This window comes from Dreissena polymorpha, chromosome 2, assembly GCF_020536995.1.
Source record: "Dreissena polymorpha isolate Duluth1 chromosome 2, UMN_Dpol_1.0, whole genome shotgun sequence".
NCBI classification, from domain to species: domain Eukaryota; kingdom Metazoa; phylum Mollusca; class Bivalvia; order Myida; family Dreissenidae; genus Dreissena; species Dreissena polymorpha.
Genome location: NC_068356.1, coordinates 140,748,121 through 140,773,269, shown reverse-complemented (window position 1 = coordinate 140,773,269; position 25,149 = coordinate 140,748,121). Strand labels below are relative to the sequence as shown.

The 25,149-nt window shown below is 36.5% G+C and overlaps 1 protein-coding gene across 5 annotated transcripts in view; it reads right to left on the bottom strand.

Annotated features, from left to right (window-relative positions):
• The window catches only part of LOC127869225 (colorectal mutant cancer protein-like), a 68,659-nt gene that overhangs the window by 27,539 nt on the left and 15,971 nt on the right, over positions 1–25,149 (bottom strand). For all 5 annotated transcript variants that reach the window (XM_052411602.1, XM_052411606.1, XM_052411604.1 and 2 more), the window contains 4 exons: positions 12,272–12,385; positions 11,570–11,712; positions 2,236–2,324; positions 361–530 (listed from right to left, as the gene is read on the bottom strand). In XM_052411602.1, the coding sequence (XP_052267562.1) occupies positions 361–530; positions 2,236–2,324; positions 11,570–11,712; positions 12,272–12,385 (516 nt within the window). The remainder of the gene's footprint in view (positions 1–360; positions 531–2,235; positions 2,325–11,569; positions 11,713–12,271; positions 12,386–25,149) is intronic.

The window sequence follows — 25,149 nt, the reverse complement described above, 5'->3', positions numbered from 1 at the left end:
TCTATTAACCCTTTCCCGCTCAAAAGCAAATATAAAATGGCTATATGCAACCAGCATAAAACCAGAACAGCCATCGAGTAATTCTCAGGCTGTTCAGGTGATATGCTGCTCGTAATTATTCTAGGATCAGATATGAAGCCTTCAAAATGTTTGTTAAATGTCTTCTCAGAGTAGGCTTTGGAGTCCACAAAGGAGACACTTTCCACTTTTATCATTTTTATTTTTTTTAAAAGGTAGTCTCTTCTTTGGAAAAAAAACCCTGTTCTGGTGGAATGTCCTCCCTGGTAGCCTCTGCACACTGCACAGGCAAAACTGGGCCAACACTTTACTCACATGCATTAACCTCCGTTTTTCCCATACCTCCAACGCCTGTTCCTCCACCCCGTCATCCTCCCCCAGCAGTGCGAGGTTATCTACCCCTGACTCCTGGTCTCCCACTGTCTCTGTGGCTCGCTTCTTCCGCTCATGTATCGTCGTCTGCAGCTCGATCACAACCCGCGATAGCTCCGAGCCAAGGTCGCAGCCCGACTCTGTTCAAAGGAAAATACCTTGACAATGTTGCAGAACTTTAGGACAAGTGCTTTTTCAAATATGTTTGTTTATGCCATATGTGCACACTTGCAAGAATGTCATAATTTGTTTTGGGAAGTAAACTATGTTTCAATTACATCCCGATTCTGCTAAGAGACCACACAAGTGAGCACATGCCCTGCACTGTTTAATTCTGAACCAGTTTGCTCAGATTGTCAATGTCATACAGGCAGACACATAACTATTATTTTTGGTATGAGAGTGGGACAAAAAATTATATATGCATTATTGATCAATGTACCACCTCAATATAGAAATGTTTCAAAAGTATAACAAACTATAAGCATCTGTTGCTTAAATTATGAATCTACCATATTTCAAAATACATTTTACACCTACAGAATTACAGAGATTATATTTGTAGGTTGCTTTTGATACATCACACCATGGTATACTTCTCAATCAACATCAAACAACCATGTAAGGGGAAATCTGAACATTCACAGTAAGCAGGGGCGGATCCAGGATTTCTGGTTAGGTGGGGGGATATTAAAAGATTTGCTGGGGGTCGAGGGGGCCGCTAGGGCTCCTGGTGGGTGCAGGGCAAAGCCCTACTAGGGGGTCCCCGGGGGCTCCACGATTTTAGTGATTTTGAAGGCTTTGACAACCACTTCTCGCGCATGTCACGCCTTATATACTTTCATCAAAGTACCTTCTTATAATGCCAAAAAAGTGCATAGTTTATACGTAATACGGATGGATAAAGTCCGAATACTTGAAAAACCGGGCGACAGAGAGTCTTAAGTTAAAACATTTAGCGATTGTCTGTGATTAGTGGGAAATGTTAACATCTGAATCTTTACATTTGAATTTTAAACAGGAGAGGGAACATTTGATAGAATTTACTCTAGATTATTTTTATGGACTAGTTGCAAACCACATTTGTTAACAAGAAGTTAATACAAGATTTGTTCACCCCTGCATACAAGGTACTAGATAATATATCAACTGTGAAATGTGCTCGATGAGGCCAATTCATTTTTTACCCAGGTGTACAATACCAGCTGTCCCATTTAAAATCCTTTTAAAACCACATAAGTCATGTTCTGAGAAAACTGGGCATAATGCAGGGACGACATTTTCCGCCTAAATTTGATTTTTGCTAAGAAGAGACTTCATTTAAACAAAAAATGTCATAAAAGCGGAATGTGTCGTCCTTGATTAGCCTGTGCGGACTGCACAGGCTAATCTGGGACGACACTTTACGCACATGCATTATGCCCAGTTTTCTCAGAACACAACTCACATGTGTCAACTATAACTTAGCTTCATTCTGAGAAAAGTGGGCTTAATGCATGTGAGTGAACAGTTGTCGAACATTAGCTTGTGCAGAGGGACAAAGCTTTCATGATGGTAATTATTGTTTAAAATAAGTCTCTACTTGCAAAAATCCAGTTAAGGCAGAAAGTGTTGTTCCTGATTAGCCTGTGCAAACTGCACAGGCTAACCTGGGACATAGCTTCCCTCACATGCATTAAGTCAGGTTTTTCGCCCAAGGCGCCAAAATAATTTGAATGAAACTACCACTGATACATAGAATGGGGCAGCGTCGTTTGATCCAGCAAATGAGAAGGATTTGTCAAAATCTGTGGAGATCTGGATTACTACTTTTGTTGGTATATTGTAACAGACATTATTTTGTACCATGTGTTTGTGACTGGGCCTCAATCAAACTTCCACCATCTTGACTCTTCGTGCTTACAGCTGGATCTAGGTCATCTTCGTCCTCTTCTCTATAAATAGTAACACAGTTTTACAGAGTTGCGCCATGCTCTGGGAAAACAGGGCTTAATGCATTTGCATGAAGTTGTGTCTCAGGTACTTTCCATTTTTATGAAAATAAATTGTTTAAGGAAGTCTGTTTAAAAAGGAAAATCCAGTAAAGTCGAAAACTGTACTTGATTAGCCTGAAAACTGCACTTGATTAGCCTGTGAGGACTGCACAGGCTAATATTAGACAACCTATTACAGATATGTATTAAGCCCTGTTTTCCCATAGCAAGGGTCATACATATATACAGTTGTCTTTATAATACAAGTCTTCTTAATATCGAATGATGAACATACAAATAAAAACAGTCTTTACATATCAACAATCTCTTGCATATAGAATTGATACATAATTCTAAGACACATATCAAACAAACACAGTATTGAATATTACAAAGATGTTGTATAAAGAGTTTGAACAGCATAACTTATTCAATTTTTTTAACACTATCCAGTCTTTACCAAAAAGTTTTGACATGAAGACTTGCTTTTACAATATCTTGCTTATCCAACATCAAATGAAATAATATTTATTTTGATGTACTTTCTCAACATATTAACATATGCTTCACATTATGACCCCCTGAACAACTCTTATCACCAAATAACCCTCTTAATTACCACATGATCAACTTTTGTAACACACGAGCAACTTGATCCCCACATGACCTACTTTTATTAGCATATGACCCACTTTCATAACTTATATAACACATTTTATCAGTTAATGACCTACCTCACCACATTATCTTCTTTAACATCACAAAACCTACTTTTTTATCACCTTACCCGCTTTATTACCAAATGGCCTACCGAAAGGTCAATTAACTACTTTGTTACCACATAACTAACAAGAAATGGCGCTGCTGAGGCCGAGGCGTATCCCCACACTGCATGTTTGACCCAGGGGGCACCCCAGGGTTGGTAATGGGGCCATACATACTGTGAAACCATTATTAATCGTCAGGCATTAATTTTCATAAATTTCGTCAGTCGACCGATCGGCGAATTTAAGATCCTAACGAACAATCATGCTCTTTGTTTGAACAAAAACACACTAAGTTGAACAATATTTTAAAACTTTACCGTAGACATGAGGCATTAAATTCCAACATAATCCATGCACACATTCACTGCTGTTTCGTAATCAAGATTAATCCGGTTTTGACACAAAGGGATGTAGATTACACAAGGTACTTAACTGACACGTTACACTTCTTTAAAACGCGTGTGCAGTACAGCTGTATCGAATGCGTTGACTTCGTTTAAGTAGAATGGTAATGAATTAGCGCTTATTGTTTATAACGTTATTACCCATTAGGTGCATTGTGTTTTCAGGGGTGTTGCATATTAGCCATCACGCAGCGAATGCCGATGAAAGACAATAAACCAAATGAAAAGATGACGATGTGTGATCAATATGCGTATTTATCACAAATTAATAAAGAATATTTTAGTATGGCAATTAATAGAATAAGACTAATTGGCAATTGGCTTCGTTGTTACAAACACTCGTTGACGGTTATTCGATCCTACTTGTCCGTTAATCATAACAATGAACGTGTGAATGGCATACATTAAGAGGGCCCATTAATGTCCCTTGATAACAAAAGACTAGTTAATTGGCATGTGACAAACAGGCCCCACCTCCTGCAGTGATTCTCAAGTGTGTTCCCGCATTCGTACCACGATTTTTCACAACTGCGATTGATCGCGAATATGTATTACACACCAATCGGATATTGACTGACGCATTTTTTTTAAAATTCAAAATCAGAAATCGGCGAATTTAAGTACTGACGAAATCGTCATTTTTATAAAAATGACGAAATTTTGTGCTGTCGAAAATAAATGGTTTCACAGTAGTTGAGATTGACCGTATTGTCATAACAGATGTTCAGTATCAATTGGAAGTGAATCGGTGTAGAAATGAAGAAGTTAATGTAAAATAACAAGAGATGTGCTTGTCAGAAACACAATGCCCCCTCCAGAGCCGCTTTGATTAATTAATTTTTTTATCATTTGGCAGGTTCATTACTTACCTCCCTTTTATGCTTATTACATCCCTTGGATTCGTTTTTTTACCTTAAACTTTGAAGGATGACCTTGACCTTTCACTAGCTCCATGAGATACACATGCATGCCAAATATCAAGTTGCTATCTTCAATATTGCAAAAGTTATGGCCAATGCACCATACTGGGAGCATAAAAATGAGTGAAAATCTCTGACCCGGCCCCACCCCAACCCCCATAACTTTTGAGTCAGATCGAAATTCCAAATAGTGCAGGGTCGCACTGTAACAAGTTAGTTGTTACAGATCTTTTTATAGCCATAATTCTTAACTACTAATATTTTCTAATACTGTGAAACCATTTATTTTCGACAGCACAAAATTTCGTCATTTTCATAAAAATGACAATTTCGTCAGCACTTAAATTCGCCGATTTCTGATTTTGAATTTTAAAAAAAATGCGTCAGTCAATATCTGATATTATGTAATACATATTCGCGATCAATCGCAGTTGCGAAAAATCGTGGTACGAATGCGGGAACACACTTGAGAATCACTGCAGGAGGTGGGGCCTGTTTGTCACATGCCAATTAACTAGTCTTTTGTTATCAAGGGATAGTAATGGACAGTCTTAATGTATGCCATTCACACGTTCATTGTTATGATTAGCGGACAAGTGGGATCGAATAACCGTTAACGAGTGTTTGTAACAACGAAGCCAATTGCCAATAAGTCTTATTCTATTATTAGAATATTATCAGATTGTTAAGTGTTTTTTTTTTTCAAATAAAATGCTTTTTTATTCTGATATCAACATTAAAATTATAAACTCTATGTGTGTGTTTGTTCTTAAAAAAGTAAACTACCGGTATATAAATCAATAATGTCAATAATTTAAAAATTAATAAATGGATACATATAAAATAGTAATAAGTGTGGTTAAACGCAAACAATCAAACAACAAACAGTAATTAAAATATTCTTTATTAATTTGTGATAAATACGCATGTTGATCACACATCGTCATCTTTTCATTTGGTTTATTGTCTTTCATCGGCATTTGCTGCGTGGTGGCTAATATGCAACAACCCTGAAAAACACAATGTACCTAATGGGTAATAAAGTTATAAACAATTAGCGCTAATTCATTACCATTCTACATAAACGAAGTCAACGCATTCGATACAGCTTTACTGCACACACGTTTAAATAAGTGTAACGTGTCAGTTAGGTACCTTGTGTAATCTACATCCCTTTGTGTCAAAACCGGATTAATCTTGATTACGAAACAGCAGTGAATGTGTGCATGGATTATGTTGGAATTAAATGCCTCATGTCTACGGTAAAGTTTTAAAATATTCAACTTAGTGTTTGTTTTTGTTCAAACATAGAGCATGATTGTTCGTTAGGATCTTAAATTCGCCGATCGGTCGACTGACGAAATTTATGAAAATTAATGCCTGACGATTAATAATGGTTCCACAGTATATATTTCATATTGTATTTTTACTTAGTAGTTGTTAAATGAATAATTATAGGCTATGTTTATATTGCAAATGCAATATTATTATGACTCAAATAATTTATTGTATTTTTACTTGGCCATTGCCCAAGTATCAATGTTGGGCTAATGTAGCCTATGCAATATAATAGTTAAAATGTGATTTTATTCACCAGTAATTTACTGGGAAACTGTTGAAACTGTATTTAATCATTTATTGATGTGTTGTTATTTTGCAGTTTTTGCTAATGCTTAAAAAAGTATGATTCTGAAAAAGGTCACTCTTTACATATATTCAATATGTTTTTCTTATAGCCTAATGGCTAAATGAGATTGTTAATGTGAATGTATGTAATTCAATTTTTAGCAGTTTTCTCATGTCAACTTACTTGTCAAACGGCATTCGCATCCGCCATCTTGTTTGGAAGCTGTCATTGTCTATTTTGAAAACCGGCGTTTGTTATCATTTTTTTGTCAATTAAAACCATATGTGGTGAAATTTTATTCATTAAATATTGTTCTTTCTAAATATCAAGTAAACGCCACATTATAAACAGACCTGTTTACCCTACCGATTGCTTCTCAGTAGTATGGAGGGCATCTCTCAGTAGTTTTGGGCTGTTGTCAGTAGTTTGAACCTTTTCAATCATTTTGAGCATTGAAACACCATGACTGGGTCACATATCAGTTTAATGGTAAATAAAGCATTTACTTGCTAATAATTTAATCTGTTAAGTGATTTTTTTTGCTTTTATTTGTTACAGCCTGTGCCATTTGGATGGGGAAAATTATCGTGATAAACCATGAAATTGGATAAAATAGCGCGATAAACCATGAAATTGGGAAACATTAAGCATTATAAATATGATTATAAGTAACAGAATTAAAATTGTTTTTAAGTGCATGTTTGACAGCATTGTTATATTATAAAGTGCTGCTTTAACGTATTCTTACAATGAAGACAATATTTAGTTAATATCCATCCACATGCATATTAAACTTGCAATAATCTATAGATTCTTAAATACACCATTTGATCATAAGCTCTTTAAGAGAAGCTAATTAACTAATTAATTAATTTCATTCAGTTTTTTTAAAAATTAAATATCATAAGGGGAAAACATAAACAAATACTGACAAACACCCTTTAGTGTTCTTGTTGTGTTAATGATGTATTAAATGGAGTTAAAATAATATATTTTATTTGTTTACCTTTCAATATCTTGCACTTGACAACCTCAGTTCAATGCTATTTCATTAAACTGTACAGCGTAACAAACATAATAAAGCAGAATATGCATATGAATCTGAGTATACACAGATCCACTTACATATAAATCAAATCATGTTTCTCTCTTTCCATTTTCGAACGATACTCATTGTGAGTAGACTGAACACCAATTTTCCAACACTCGTTTCCGTGACGCACATTCACTGTGCAGATTTCTGATAAATATTTGTTGTTGTTTTTTATCTCAAACGTAGTATTTTGCGTTAATTAACACACGCATTACATTATTCCCTAATGACCATATGAAATCCGTTGTTAATATGAATGGTATATATTATTTTCGCCGTTGATCGCAATTTCTCGTCTGCTTGCCGCCATCTTGGACGTGTGTAAAAACAGGCATGCTCAATCCCGATACATCGACTATCGTCGGTATTCTCCGCAAAAGAGAGAGAGAGAGATGTGTATTCTGATAAGCAACGTAAAATCGTATATATTCGGCTAAATTTGCGAACCAATACGTAAGTCAGTTGTCGTTCGGTGACGACTCGACCAGCTCGATCAGCACTCGTTCCTCGGGAGGCTTGAATTTGAACGTTTCTTACTACACAAGCGCCATAATGATTATGAATGATAAATTACCCGCTAAAAATAAGCCAAAGTACGATTAAAAATTGAAATTTGACCAATTTGATCGATGGATCCGTAGTTTTTCAGTACAAATCCGTAGTGCGTAGTTTAGCCAAATTATCCGTAGTAACTACGGCGAATCCGTAGAAGTAAACAGGTCTGTATAAATTGTAATTAATTGTAGTTTTGCATCAGAAGCTTAATTTTCTCTGAAATATTTATTTTAGAACTCCAATGTCACTTTGTAACATTTGCTTTCATTAGTCCAAATTTTGTAATGTGCAACCCGATTGGCTGATACTGTCTATAAAAAGGCGGATTCATTCAAATTTCCAACTCTGAATCGACAACATCTAGTAACAAGATGTGTTTGTGAAACACAATGTCCCCCTATATGACGTTTGACCTTTAAGGATGACCTTGACCCTTCACCACTCAAAATGTGCAGCTCCATGAGATACACATGCATTTCAAATATAAAATTGCTAGCTTCAATATTGCAGAAGTGACATTACGTGAGCAATTTTTACCCATATAGTTGACCTCTGACCTTGAAGGATGACCTTGACCTTTCACCACTCAAAATGTGCAGCTCCATGAGATACACATGCATGCCAAATATCAAGTTGCTATCTTCAATATTGCAAAAGTATTAATGAAATAAGCTATTTGGGCCACATATATTTGACCTCTGACCTTGAAGGATGACCTTGACTTTTCACCACTCAAAATGTGCAGCTCCATGAGGTACACATGCATGCCAAATATCAAGTTGCTATATTCAATATAGCAAACGTTATTGCAAAATGTTAAAGTTGGCGCAAACAGACCAACCAACAGACCAACTAACCAACCAACAGACAGGGCAAAAACAATATGTCCCCCACTACTATAGTGGGGGACATAAAAATAAGATCCTCTAATAAAATACACTAGTCAACTTAAACTTAAAATAAGAAACAAATCGTAACCATAACACAACTAAAAGAAAGGGTGAACCTAATGTATATTTATATGTGGACGTTATAGTTGTTTTGCCTCGTAATCGAACAAGAAGAAATATAGTAACATTATCATCAACCTTATAGTCTTACGTTTATTATTTATAATCCATACACGGAAACACGTGTAAGTTTCAAGGTTCTAGTGCTTATAGTGTAGGAGAAGATAGTGGCCAGGACGGACGGAGATAACCACAATAGCCCCATGCTTTTAAAAAAAGCGTGGGGATAATGACCAACTTTAGAACCACATGAACCACTTTATCACCAAATGATCCACTTTATAACCAAATGAACCAATGTATCACTGCATGGGCCACTTTATAACCACATGAACCACATAATCACCAAATGATCCACTTTATAACCACATGAACCACTTTATCACCAAATGACACACTTTATAAACACATGAACCACTTTATAACCACATGACACACTTTATAACCACATGAACCACTTTATCACCAAATGAACCACTTTATAACCAAATGAACCACTTTATAACCACATGAACCACTTTATCACCAAATAGACCCACTTTATAACCACATGAACCACTTTATAACCACATGACACACTTTATAACCACATGAACCACTTAATAACCACATGACACACTTTATAACCACATGAACCACTTTATCGCCAAATGATCCACTTTATAACCACATGAACCAATTTATCACCAAATGACACACTTTATAACCACATGAACCACTTTATCACCAAATGACCCACTTAATAACCACATGAACCACTTTATCACCAAAAGACCCACTTTATCACCAAATGATCCATTTTTTCAACACCATACCACAACACGACCTACTTTCTTATCACCTGAACAACTGCATAATCACATCACCTACTTGATGACATTGATCTGATACATGTGACCTACTTGATGACATTGATCTGATACATGTGACCTACTTGATGACATTGATACATGTGACCTACTTGATGACATTGATCTGATACATGTGACCTACTTGATGACATTGATCTGATACATGTGACCTACTTGATAACATTGATCTGATACGTGTGACCTACTTGATGACATTGATACATGTGACCTACTTAATGACATTGATCTGATACATGTGACCTATTTGATGACATTAATCTGATACATGTGACCTACTTGATGACATTGATCTGATACATGTGACCTACTTGATGACATTGATCTGATACATGTGACCTACTTGATAACATTGATCTGATACGTGTGACCTACTTGATGACATTGATACATGTGACCTACTTAATGACATTGATCTGATACATGTGACCTACTTGATGACATCAATCTGATACATGTGACCTACTTGATGACATTGATCTGATACATGTGACCTACTTGATGACATTGATCTGATACATGTGACCTACTTGATGACATTGCTCTGATACATGTGACCTACTTGATGACATTGATCTGATACATGTGACCTACTTGATGACATTGATCTGATACATGTGACCTACTTGATGACATTGATCTGATACATGTGACCTACTTGATGACATTGATACATGTGACCTACTTGATGACATTGATCTGATACATGTGACCTACTTGATGACATTGATACATGTGACCTACTTGATGACATTGATACATGTGACCTACTTGATGACATTGATACATGTGACCTACTTGATGACATTGATACATGTGACCTACTTGATGACATTGATCTGGTACATGTGACCTACTTGATGACATTGATACATGTGACCTACTTGATGACATTGATACATGTGACCTACTTGATGACATTGATACATGTGACCTACTTGATGACATTGATCTGATACACGTGACCTACTTGATGATATTGATCTGATACATGTGACCTACTTGATGACATTGATCGGATACATGTGACCTACTTGATGACATTGATCGGATACATGTGACCTACTTGATGACATTGATCTGATACATGTGACCTACTTGATGACATTGATCTGATACATGTGACCTACTTGATGACATTGATCTGATACATGTGACCTACTTGATGACATTGATCTGATACATGTGACCTACTTGATGACATTGATACATGTGACCTACTTGATGACATTGATCTGATACATGTGACCTACTTGATGACATTGATACATGTGACCTACTTGATGACATTGATACATGTGACCTACTTGATGACATTGATACATGTGACCTACTTGATGACATTGATCTGGTACATGTGACCTACTTGATGACATTGATACATGTGACCTACTTTATGACATTGATACATGTGACCTACTTGATGACATTGATACATGTGACCTACTTGATGACATTGATCTGATACACGTGACCTACTTGATGATATTGATCTGATACATGTGACCTACTTGATGACATTGATCGGATACATGTGACCTACTTGATGACATTGATCGGATACATGTGACCTACTTGATGACATTGATCTGATACATGTGACCTACTTGATGACATTGATCTGATACATGTGACCTACTTGATGACATTGATACATGTGACCTACTTAATGACATTGAAACATGTGACCTACTTGATGACATTGATACATGTGACCTACTTGATGACATTGATCTGATACATGTGACCTACTTGATGACATTGATCTGATACATGTGACCTACTTGATGACATTGCTCTGATACATGTGACCTACTTGATGACATTGATACATGTGACCTACTTGATGACATTGATACATGTGACCTACTTGATGACATTGATACATGTGACCTACTTGATGACATTGATCTGATACATGTGACCTACTTGATGACATTGATCTGATACATGTGACCTACTTGATGACATTGATTGTATTCCTCTCTATCTTCTTCCTAAGTTCAGCTATCACGCTGTGCAGCTCTGTGATCCTTTCCTCGTACCGGAATGTCAGCTCATCCACCCGCTCCTCGCAGTCGTCCTGTAGGTTCCTGTGCTCTGCCTGGGAACAATTATACATCAATCAAGTATTATCTTCGTTCTAGGAAAACTAGGCTTAAAGTGTCGTTTCAGATTATCAGTAGTAGTCTGCACAGGTAAATCAGGGACAACACTTTCAGATAACACAAGACTCTTTGTCACGGTTTAACTCCTATCAATCACCTTCAATTTTTTGGAAAAAAACAACATTTTCATCATATACGTAATGCAATTTGTTGGCCAGTTCCTTTTCCCAGAAACATTCCTCAATCAAATGACATTTATGCTGGATGCCTATAAATACCTACAGCTACCTACGGAAACCTTTGATTTACATAGAAATATTGCTTTTTTAAGGCTTCAGGTAAGGGCCCTATAGCCTTCAAATACAGGGAAACAGTAGCTTGTGAAAACATGTTAAAGGATAATTTTCATGTGATGTAACTGAAACCACATCTCTACTCTTGATATTATTTCAAGAGGCAAACAATAATTAATTATAACAAATATTTTAAGGGGATATAACCAATATTCAGAAAGAATTAAAGAAGAACGAACAGCACCCTCTCTTATTGACTTACGTGCAGTTTTCCTAGCTGTTTCTCCAGACCGTCACGTTCCAGGTTTTCCCGCTGCAGTCGACTGCGTAGGTCCACAATCTCACCCTTGAGTGACGTCAAAGAGGCTTGATGTAGCTGCAAATATATCAAACTGAGCCTTGATGTAGCTGCTCTGTTAAATCGTCATCAAGTTTTCTTATAAAGTACCAGAGAATAGATTCAAAGGAACACTTTTTTTATACAAAATCAGTTTTCTTTTTCATTAAAATTATGAACTACAATTTACAATTAAATTTAAACTATCACTTATTTCAACTGCTATGAGTATACAAATTCTTACCTTATAATATATGAGCTGTGTTCTTGGATAACTGTGCTAAATGCGAGTGTCCGACCAGATTGTGCAGTCTGCACAGGCTAATCAGGGACAACACTTAGTGCCTAAACTGGATTTTTTAAGAAGAGACCTTCTAAATGAAAACTTCAATAAAGGCAGAAAGTGTCTTCCCTTATGAGCCTAGGCAGAGTGCACAGGCTACTCTGAGATGACACTTTATGCATGTGCTTTAAGCCCAGTTTTCCCAAAATGCGGTTACTATAAACACAAATATGTTTGTTCTGAATAAGCTTGGAGAAATAAACATTTATGTTTTACATTACTTATTAGCCACGAACACTGTTGTAAAAAAAGTTGGGAAAGAAAATGCAATAAGCCCATTGTTATAAATCCTGGACTATGAGAAATCCCGATGGAAAATAACCTATGAGTGCAAAAATTAGTGTGCTTGTGTTAATAACTGTATGATTGTAAACAATGAAGCAATAGTGTTGGGAAGAAATCAGGTTCAGCCCATAATTTCATTGGAAATCAAAAAATCATAAACAAATTGTCTGTCACATATCTAAGAATATGCTGAAAAATATGCTGCTTTAAAGAACATTTTTCTCACAGGTCAATATCCAACAAACTGAAAACCTAAGAACTCCTGACAGAAACTCAAGACACTAATTCCCCTTCAAATATCGGCCCATTTGTAATGTGATGCAAATACTATTGGGCCAGACGGAACTGTTAGAGCATTCCTTCTAGTTAAAATCAATCAACACACAAGGAGCTGTCTGCTTTAGTAACAAGGGGTGGGGTGTTTTTTGGGTCTTGATACACCATCTTTTTCTTAAAATATCATAAGACACGCCCCCCCCCCCCCCCCTCACAATATTTTTTAATAATAAACTTCTTTCTATGCCAAATTTATGCTTGAAATTGCATAAACGCACGCAAATTTATGCGAGACATAAATAATTGACTAAAACATATATATAATAACAAAAACATTATAACACAGAACAGCCATTAGATATAAAAAATATATAATAGTATTTCGACATTTATTAAGAATATATTGCATATACAGAAAATGGATTTTTCAAACATTCTTAGAATAAATAGTATGTTTTCTTATATCAAGATTATTTAAAAAAGACTTAGAAAAATTAATAATAAAAAGGTAATACCATAAAAAATGAAATATCATAATTTCTTTAGTAGCTAGAACAACAGACATTTTGCACAAAATTTATTGTTTTTTTATGGAAAATCAAAAACCTCATAGAAAGCCTTTTATAATTGCCATGAAACATTCTTGGAATGTCAGAAACAGGGGAATGATCTTCTCATCATCAATAATCAATTTGAACGTTATTTATGGGCCAACTCAATTACCCCTGAACCTTCAGTCTTCTGTTAATGAACAGACTGTAGGGATAATAAAACAATTATAGTCTGTGAGAATAAACTGCATATGTGAAAGTCTAGGGGGAAACTGGACTAAATGCATATTATAAAATTATAAGCCCGGATTAAGCCAGTGCAGAATATGGGAAAACACTTTACATCTTGACTAGATTTTATTTTATAAGAGACTTTCTTTAAACGAAAAAATTCTATAACAGCGAAAAAGTGTCATCCCTGATTAGCCTGTGCAAACTACACAGCCCTATCTGGGATGATACTTTATGCACAAACATTACGCCTGTGTTCCAGAGACCAGCTCAAATTTAAACTTGAGGAAATGATTGCCATCAGACTATATATTAGGAAAAATGTAGACTGCAGGACAAATGTAGACTGCAGGACAAATAAAGACTTGGGAGAACTGTTGACTTGGGAGAACTGTTGACTTGGGAGAACTGTTGACTTGGGAGAACTGATGACTTGGGAGAACTGTAGACTTGGGAGAACTGTAGACTTGGGAGAACTGTAGACTTGGCAGAACTGTAGACTTGGGAGAACTGTAGACTTGGGAGAACTGTAGACTTGGGAGAACTGTAGACTTGGAAGAACTGTAGACTAGGGAGAACTGTACACTTGGGAGAACTGTAGACTTGGGAGAACTGTAGACTTGGGAGAAATGTAGACTAGGGAGAAATGAAGACTTGGGAGAACAGTAGACTTTGAAGAACTGTAGACTTTGGAGAAATGTAGACTTTGGAGAACTGTAGACTTGGGAGAACTGTAGACTTGGGAGAACTGTAAAATTGGAAGAACTGTAGACTTGGCAGAACTGACGACTTGGGAGAACTGTTGACTTGGAAGAACTGTAGACTTTGGAGAACTGTTGACTTGGGAGAACTGTAGACTTGGGAGAACTGTAGACTTGGGAGAACTGTAGACTTGATAGAAATATAGACTCGGGAGAAATGTAGATTAGGGAGAAATGAAGACTTGGGAGAAATGTAGACTTGGGAGAACTGTAGACTTGGGAGAACTGTAGACTTGGGAGAACTGTAGACTTGAGAGAAATGAAGACTTGAGAGAAATGTAATTTAATGAAGTTTGTGTCTAAAATGTTTACAATATTTTCACAATTTTTAACAGTTTGAGACTCGTTTTTCACAAAATGAGGGGCCAAGGCTGCTTCACAAAGATGGGGAAAAAAGCCCTGATATTGATTTCTGGAATTCAGAAGCCAAGGCCAGTTTAAAATCCAGACTTTTTTTTAGAAATTTGGCCCAGTTTACTCATAAGTTTAGATTGATTATATTTTTTAACGAGAGTGGCCAAACTGTCACAAGATACACCTGTTTGAAGGTTTTGGAAAACTTGATAACTTTACCATGACCCATATTTTAACTTGACCTACATATCATCTAGACAAAACTTCTGACCAAATTTGTTGAAGATCAGATGAAAACTACTTCAATTAGAGAGCGGACACCATGCTTAATGCTTGAAATGCGATCAGTGACCTTGTGATCTAGTTTTTGACCCGGCATGACCCATATTTGAACTTGACCTAGATATTGTCTAGACACAACTTCTGACCAAATTTGGTGATGATTGGATGAAAACTACTTCAATTAGAGAGCGGACACCATGCTAAATCCTTGAAATGCACTAAGTGACTCTGTGACCTAGTTTTTGACCCTGCAGGACCCATATTCAAACTTGACCTAGATATTGTCTAGATACAACTTCTGACCAAGTATGGTGATTATCGGATGAAAACTACTTCTATTACAGAGCAGACACCATGCTAAATGCTTGAAATGCACTAAGTGACCCTGTGACCTAGTTTTCGACCTGGCATGACCCATATTCGTACTTGACCTAGATATTGTCCAGATACAACTTCTGACCAAGTTTGTTGAAGATCGGATGAAAACTATTTGAATCAGAGAGCGGACACTGCTGTGGACGCCGCCCGCCGCCAAGGTGAAACTATAATACGTCCCTTTTTTTTAAACGGGCATATAAAAATCATAGCCATAAGCATCGTCACAACAACACAAAGACACACACCTGACAGTTATGGCAGACGTTCGCCCCTCGGCCCCTGTCCCCATGTGTCTGCCCCAGATACTGGCCCTCCTCCGGGCTGTCCGGGGGGCCGGTCATGCATGACATCATCACTGAGGTCAACCCCGAGTGGCCCTCAATGTGTTACTTGTATGACCCTTATGTGTTCTTAACATTATTGTGTCCACCCTTTACTTTCATTTCATATGTAACTCTAATATTTTGCTGTTTCTATAAAATTGTGTATGAATATGCTTTCTTCACATAAAACACACATTTTAGATCATTACCAAAATCCACTAAATCCATAACCACTTGTCACCACATGTAGGAACACTATTTTCCTGTACTGTATATTCCAAAAGCTTCTCAAAATATGTTAAATTGTCGGGGTCTCTTAAAATAATGCGTATTTCCATGAATTGAGAACCACATTAGCACATGGCAATTCTGAATGTCATACACATTACATGGATAAAATACCATGCTCTCTAATGCACTGCATTTAATGCCCATTTAACAGACCTTTTCAAAAAGGGGGCAATATTTTGTCCTTTATCGTAAACTCTTTTAAAAAGTATCATCAAGTTGACTTTTTTTGTTTAAATGTGGGTTTTTTCAGAGATAGTTTAACAATACAGAATACCAGACAACATGAGTTCACTGAACAGGTGTTTTACCTATATATTGCACATAAAAAACCTTGCTCCAGCAATTAACAGCTGATAAGCCCAGGCTGGGCTGACTCACTGGAGCATTATAAAGATACAGTGAAAGAGGTAGACAGTTAACTACATTCCGAAATTTCACAGGAAGTATGTTGGGTGTCTTGAGTATTGGAAAATATGGAGTGAACTTGGAAATACTGGAAATTAAAATTTATTACGATAAAGATAAAGATAGTTCTAACATTTATTTAATTTGGTAGCTTTTATATGAATGTAAATGTTAATGCACATTTTACAAGTAACCAAGAAAGTGTAAACATTGTTGGTTGGTTTCAACTACATCCAATAAATATTGATTTTAGATCAGAAGATATTATTACACATTATGCTATGAACAGAGGTATAATTATCAAAAATAATATTTTTCTCAATCACACAACCACATTACAAAATAAAAAACATTTGATATGTTACTCTTCTATTTTGCTGTTTTTATAATATGCTGGAAGAAACTGCTTCCTTCACATAAAGAGCACATTTTTAGACCATTAACAGGATGCACCATCCACCAAATCCAAAACCACTAATCACCACAGTCATGTAGGCACACTATTTTCTTGTATTATCACAATTTCACTACAACAAATTAGGCAAGCGCACACAACTTGACTTCCATCAATATTTTACACTATCAAGAATCTACCAGTTCTCTGTACAGGATGGCCAATACCAAGATTAGCATAACTGCAGCACTCAGGTTTAGAGACTTTTCCAATAAAACTTCTTTTTTTCTTGATTTTGGCTTTGAGATTACAAACAGGAAGGTATTAGAGATTAGATTACTCTGGTGATTGGACAACAGAAAAAGTTATGTTCATGAAATTTGCCAGATAATGTTATTCGGCATAACGGTATAACCCAGATTTTGCCTTAATTGAACTTTACCATGAGCCAATGAAATGTTGGAGAACTTTCTCACCAGAAGGCCGAAATGAATAACTTGATTTTTCAATTTTTTATAACAAAAATACCTAAAATTAGCTTAATATAATACATTCTGAGATGTGTTCGAAAAGTGTCCAATTATAATCTGAAAAACTGGTTGACAACCTTTGTTGTGGTGTTTAGCATACAGTATGTACACCATTGGGAAATGCCCACTATTTCTGTAGATGTGTACATACGTCACATAGACACATGTTTGGTTGTGCAATTTATACTAGTAAATGAGTGGGTATCGGCTTTGTGCTAAGAATAAGTTACAGTAATATCGTCGAAATGTCAACATCTCAGCCTCATTTAGTTTTACTGCCAGTTTGAACAAGAGATGTGTTTGTCAGAAACACAATGCCCCCTAATGTGCCGCTTTGATTTTTTTCTTTACCTTTTACCTTGAAGGATGACCTTGACCTTGACCTTCCACCACTCAAAATGTGCAGCTCCATGAGATTCACATGCATGCCAAATATCAAGTTGCTATCTTCAATATTGCAAAAGTTATGAAGAAGTGAAAATGGGTTTTGCTACCAGCATACCAGAACAGCCTGCAAGTAACTCTCAGTTTGTTCAGGTTTTATGCTGTTTGCTGCTCATCAGTATTTTTAGGTTGGAAATGCCGCCTAAACTGGATTTTTGCTAAGAAGAGACTTTCTTGAAACAAAATAAATCATAAAAGCAGAAAGTGTTGTCCTTGATTAGCCTGTGCAGACTGCATGGGCTAATCTTGGAAGACACATCATGTACATGCATTAAAACCCCTTTTAACAGAGCACAGCTCAACTGATTTTACAGTATTTTATTATGATCCCAATGGCTTGTAAAAGCAGAGTAAAACTGTACAACTGTTTCCATAGGAGCAATAATTTATTATTACATGACTGTTGCTTTCTGTTGTACAATTCATTAAACAACTGCACAGATATTCAATGTTTTGGTAGCACTCAAAAGATAAAGAAAATGGCTATATGCAAACAGAATTAAAACAGACCAGCCTGCATGCAACACTCAGTCTGTTAAGGGTTTATGCTGTTTGCTGTTCATTGGTAGCTAATTCACCATTTTAGGAAAGGGGCTGGGTCCCTTTTGATTGAGAAAAATTGACCAAAATTGGTAAATTAGTGTTGTTCTTTAATTGTAAACATTAAATGCTTGAAAAAACTAGAATTAAAGTGTTTTAACTATACAATTTTAATAAAGTGCAACTTTTAGAGCTGGATAGGATTTTTAAACCTTCAATTGGAAAGTTTAAGCCCTATTTGGGAACAATATATACTTTTTTCCCTTGGGAGGGGCCAGAATTCTGACCACTATTTTCAACAAAACAAAAAAACACTGCCATAATACAGCGACACTATACAGTTTCAATGACAGTAACTGCAATACCACTATAAGTGTTCAGTTCTTTCCCCTACAAATCAACGCTGAACAATTTAAAACAGATACTAACACAATTTGTCAGGCCTAGTTTATTACCACTGGCTTTTTATCAGTCCCAAATTGACAGTCATCGCTAGAAACTTCTGGAAATCATACGAGTGATCATTTGCATAATGGCACTGAAAGAAATTTCCTGATCTAGGGAATGCATGATAGAAGAAATTATATTTGTTACAGCGAGAGGATTTGTATAGATAACTAACAATGGGACAAATTGGCAGTGCAACGTTATTTGTATTTCCGTTATTTTTGTTGTTGTTCATGAAGAACAAAAGTCAAATGTTTGACTCATACTTTAGTCATCAAAAATTTATTTATTAACATTTTAAGTAAAAGACTGTATTTGGCCAAAATGAAGATAGGAACAAGAAATGTTTCACAGACATTGATACCGACACAACACATGAGTCGCGTTCTGAGAAAACTTGGAATAATGCATGAGCTCAAAGTGTCGTCCCAGATTAGCCTGTGCAGTCCACACAGGCTAATCAGGGACAACACTTTCAGCTTGCATGACATTTTTTGTTAAAATGAAGTCTCTTATTAGCAAAAATCAAATTAAGACAGAAAGTGTTGTACCTGATTAGCCTGTGCGGAATGCACAGGCTAATCTGGGACAACACTGTTCGCACATGCATTTAGCCCAGTTTTCTCAGAACAATGCTCATATGTTTTGACACAGACAAATCCACTTTGTTACTCTACAGTAGACAAAAAGACACATTGTGGTGCATTCTTTATCATATAAGAGCTCATTGGTTGCAATTTGGGTGATGCCCATTATGTCTAAGTATGCCCCGATATGGTTTTCTACAAATCCGTACAGCCTATATCGGGTCAGTTACTAAACCTGTAACTATTAATACTGGAAAAACACAGACAAAGTTGCAGAATAATTCCAGCAAAACTTGTCTCAGCAAAAATTCCTCTTTTTACACACATTAACACATTAAAAGGAAGATCAACCCAGTACAAAGCAGAGTTGAAAACACACAATTTTGGTATTACATACTCTTTCATGAAAAAACATATCAAGGGCCATAAATTTGGCAAAAATCATCCGTCTAAATTCCTTGCTTAACGATAATTTGCATATAAAGGTAATTTAACTGTGTGAGTTTGAGCGCAGTAGACCCAGTAGCGAAGGAGAGTTAAAAACACAAGCTTCTGTTCATATACAGCAATGGCTGGACAAGTGCAAAGCTTCATGCCTCTCACTCATTGGGCACATTAAGACAAAAAAAAACAAGGGAGAAAACTGAGTAGTAACATTTTTTTATCAAAACGGATCAGTAGTCTCCCATTAATTAATGCAATATGTGGAAAAGTTCTAGGCTATTTAAAGGCTCATACAGAAATGTAATTGGGCCGTACTCTGTAAAAAAAAGGGGGTTTCATGCATGTGTGTAAATTGTCAGAAGACACTTTCCCCCTAAACTGGATGTTGCTAGATAGGGACTTTCTTTAAAACAAAAATATCATAAAAGCGTAAAGTGTCGTCCCTGATTAGCCTGTGCGAACAGCACACTTAACGCACATGCATTAAACCCCCTTTTCACAAAGCGCGGCCCAATTACAGTGTAACCAGAGTCTTCATACGGAATGCTCGGCCATTTTGTCAAAATGGATGATAAATATATTGTGCTAGCAATTACTATTTCTTAAGTAATGTAAATAATTGTGAAATAATGCATCCTTGTAATAATACTCTGACACATATTTGATACAATATCTGTCTTTGTCATTATAGTTATGAAATTCACTATTGTTTGACAATGACTCTTAATACATGTGTGCAGTATCAATATAATATGGGCCTTGCTTTGTGAAAAGGGCGTTAAATGCATGTGTGTAAAGTGTCTTCCAATATTAGCCTGTGCAATTTGCATGATATTGAATATGATATGATATTTTTCATTTCAAGAAAGTCTCTTCTTAGCATAAATCAAGTTTAGGCAGAAAGTGTTGATTGTGATTAGCCAATGCGAACAATACAGGCTAATCTGGGACGACACTTTAGGCGTAAGCATTAAACCCCCTTTTCACAGAGCACAGCTCGTATCTTAAGTTGTTAACGATATTATGTACTAGTAGAACGCAAACTTTGAACAGAGCATTATATGAACAACAATCTGGTAAAAATGGGTTTAATGCATGTAATCAAGACAAGATTTTAACTGGGTTTAATGCATGTCATCAAGACAAGATTTTAACCTCGCTAAACTAGAACTATCCACTTTGTTTAAAATATGGTCTTTCCAGACAAAAAGCTTTGTGTAACGCAAATTTTGCAATCAGAAGAGAGGTGAGCCTAGTTCTGGGAAAACTGGGATTATGCATTCTGCACAGGCTAATCAAGGACAACACTTCTGCACAGGCTAATCAAGGACAACACTTCTGCACAGGCTAATCAAGGACAACACTTCTGCACAGGCTAATCTAGGACAACACTTCTGCACAGGCTAATCAAGGACAACACTTCTGGCTGCTATATTTTTCATTTCAATGCAGACTCTTCTGAATGAAAATCCAGAATAGGCGGAAAGTGTGGTCGCTGACTAGCCTGTGTAGGCGGAAAGTGTGGTCCCTGACTAGCCTGTGTAGGCGGAAAGTGTGGTCCCTGACTAGTCTGTGTAGGCGGAAAGTGTGGTCCCTGACTAGCCTGTGAGGTCTGCTAGGCAGAAAGTGTGGTCCCTGACTAGCCTGTGTAGGCGGAAAGTGTGGTCCCTGACTAGCCTGTGAGGTCTGCTAGGCAGAAAGTGTGGTCCCTGACTAGCCTGTGAGGTCTGCACAAGCTATTCTGGGATGACACTTTATGCACATGCATTATGCCCAGTTTTCCCACAGCCAGGCTCAAGCTGTAGTCAAGGAGATGACGAGAAAGGAGAAGCATCACAATCCAAGTTGTATTAATGAGACATGGATATATATAGGATAACACAAAGTACAAAGTAGTTGCTACTCAAAAGGGGAGGGGTGGAATGGTGTACCATTCTATTGACATTATTATATAAAATCAATAAATGTAGGTAATTTCTTAGTTTCTCACATGTAAAATGGCTATGCATTTGTCATACAAATTTGCAAAAGTACATTTATCTATCAGGCCTGATATTAAGGGCTGAAGGCCAGGACTGAAACTCATCGGCGGGGCATTTGGGGGCCAGGGTGGCCGAAGCCCCCCAAGACGAAAATAATTTTGAGCATTCTAAAACCCATTTGTCAGGCTTTCAGAAAGCCTTTAGACTCATGATGATTCATGCAGGGCTTTCCTTTGACCCGAGCTCCCGGGTTTTGACGCTTAAAAATTACAGAATACCCTAGTTTGACTCTTGAGAAAATTACGTCATGCGTCACATTTGACCCAGGGGAATGTACCGACTTGCGTCAAAGAGATCAAAAGTTATTAAGAGTAATCGATAATTGGCTTGGGGCGGAGTATCTTTTGGTAGACGCTAACCTATATCGCCCGTTTGAAGCACAAGTCCGCCCAGTAAGCGGAGTTTTGCCCATTGAGAAATCTAATAATGACCAATTAAAACACTGCTGGTTCGATGACGCGTGTATCAACGTTCCATTATTTATCTGAGCGTTTGTAATCAGCTGTTTGCAGAAACGACATGTATTCAACCCACCAAAACAGAATGGACTCACCCGCGTCAGTTTTAATAATATCCAATATATAATTATAACATCCCTATCCACAATATTTTGAGAAATACTTCCACAATATGTCAGAATGTATTTCCAATGCTGAATACAGTGTACCCAACCCTGTTTTATTCCATGTTTGCTCCGTTCAAAGACGCGCGAAAGTTATGCTGGCATATGTACTGTCTACAAAGTAAATTTACACGCTTTGCATCAGAGTTGCTAATAATAACCATAGAACTGGTATAACTGACCATGTGGCAAAGTGACAAATTTGGATGCTGCATCTGCTAATTGATTACAACATAGGTGTAATAATTTACCATTTGAGACGGCATACAAAATCGGCGTGTTTGTCGCACGTCCTCGGTAAAGATGGCACATGAAATAATTAAATCCGGATTTGAGCCGTCCAGGGTCGATTTTGAGATGATAGGAAATCCAATTAGTTAGTTTAAGGAGGTATTTTGATGGTAAACGGCTGGCACTGACATGAGCAGTAACTGACGAAACATCTTTTTGTTTTGTTTTAAAACATCTTCGCTACTTTCCCAAAACCGTACCATTCTACGAACGTTGCTATAGTTGTCCGCCAACTATAAATTATCTATTAGCAAAGTAAAGCACTGCAATATCATACTTAAAACAATATGTCAACCGAATTATATATTAATTGCGTATTTGCTAGGTTACTTATTACTGGCTTTCATTTTCTGCAGACAAACAAAACACATATTTTATTTCATTCACAAACGACGTATCTCTACCCGTTTTCGGATACTGTATGGTTCGTCGATTTTAATTTATTTCCAACGGTCTTTATAACATTTTTTATAGAATGACAAATACACATGCGGTGTTACGGATGGTCTGATTGATAAAATTTTGCATTGTACTCGCAAGAAATTGCACATAGAAAGAAAATAAAGAATAACAATAAGCAAGGGCTGGAGGGGCTTTGCCCTCTGTTCCCTTTATCCTACGGTCTCTGAATCTCTGCTTAATTTTCCGTATTTCGAATTTGGGACAATTGACACCCCTGATATATATTACATGTATGTCACTTCAAGTGCGAGTGTATTTTTCACAATGTTGGTCACAATGTATGTTTGCATTATCTCTTTTATTGACTGGAATATATTAAGAAATAAATGTTTAGATATTTGTAAATTTGTTGCTTTATATATATATATATATATATATATATATATATATATATATATATCTCAGTAATTCGCTTTAAGTACAAAAGATCATTGACTCTCCTGCGTTATTATTATGACTCATACAAATTTGATTTTGACTCTTGAAAATTTGGTCCCAAGAGTCATTGACTCTTGAGATTGGAGGTCTAAGGAAAGCCCTGTCATGTATTTTATACTGAAAGTCAATGCTGTCTGACACATATCTTACATCTCTTATATCTCTGGCAAATAACTGCTGGTGCGTGGGTTTGGAGCCCTGTTTCTGATGGAATAAATTTGACATTCAGTATCATACTCTCATTGAAACAAACAGAAATCATTTACTTCTGAGCACAGAAAGATAAGCAATAAAATGTATATTTAAATTGTTTAAAAATTTGTCCAAAATCTGAATTTTATCAACATTCATGTTCCTTGCACCAAAATAATTACAAGAGTTCCGCGGTCGGAGATGACCGCATTGAAGCCGGATTTTTGATTTAAATGACAGGAAAGTACCTTTCGTGTTTTTGTCAATGCAATACTTAAATTACTGAAATATTGTTCAAAGGTCAAAATGAAATGTAAGTACTTTTCAAGGCATGAGCAAACCTTGTGTTATGTTTTGAATGAATGACCTTGAAATGACCAGTGGTCATCTAAGTGTGCTTGCAAACCTTCATGTCAAGTTTGAAGACTCTATGTCCAAGCATACCAAAGTTATAACAATTTTAACATTTTAACATTTAAGGTCACAGTGACCTTGACCTTCAAATGAATGACATTGAAATGACCAGTGGTCATCTTCTAGTACTGGCCAATCTTTATTTCAAGTTTGAAGACTCTAGGTACAAGCATACCAAAGTTATAACATGAAATAAGAACTTTAACATTTTTACATTCAAGGTCACAGTGACCTTGACCTTCAAATGAATGACCTTGAAATGTCCAGTGGTTACTTATTAGTTCTGGCCAACCTTCATGTCAAGTTTCAAGACTCTAGGTCCAAGCATACCAAAGTTATAACAACTTTAACATTTTTACATTCAAGGTCACAGTGACCTTGACCTTCAAATGAATGACCTTGAAATGTCCAGTGGTTACTTACTAGTTCTGGCCAACCTTCATGTCAAGTTTCAAGACTCTAGGTCCAAGCATACC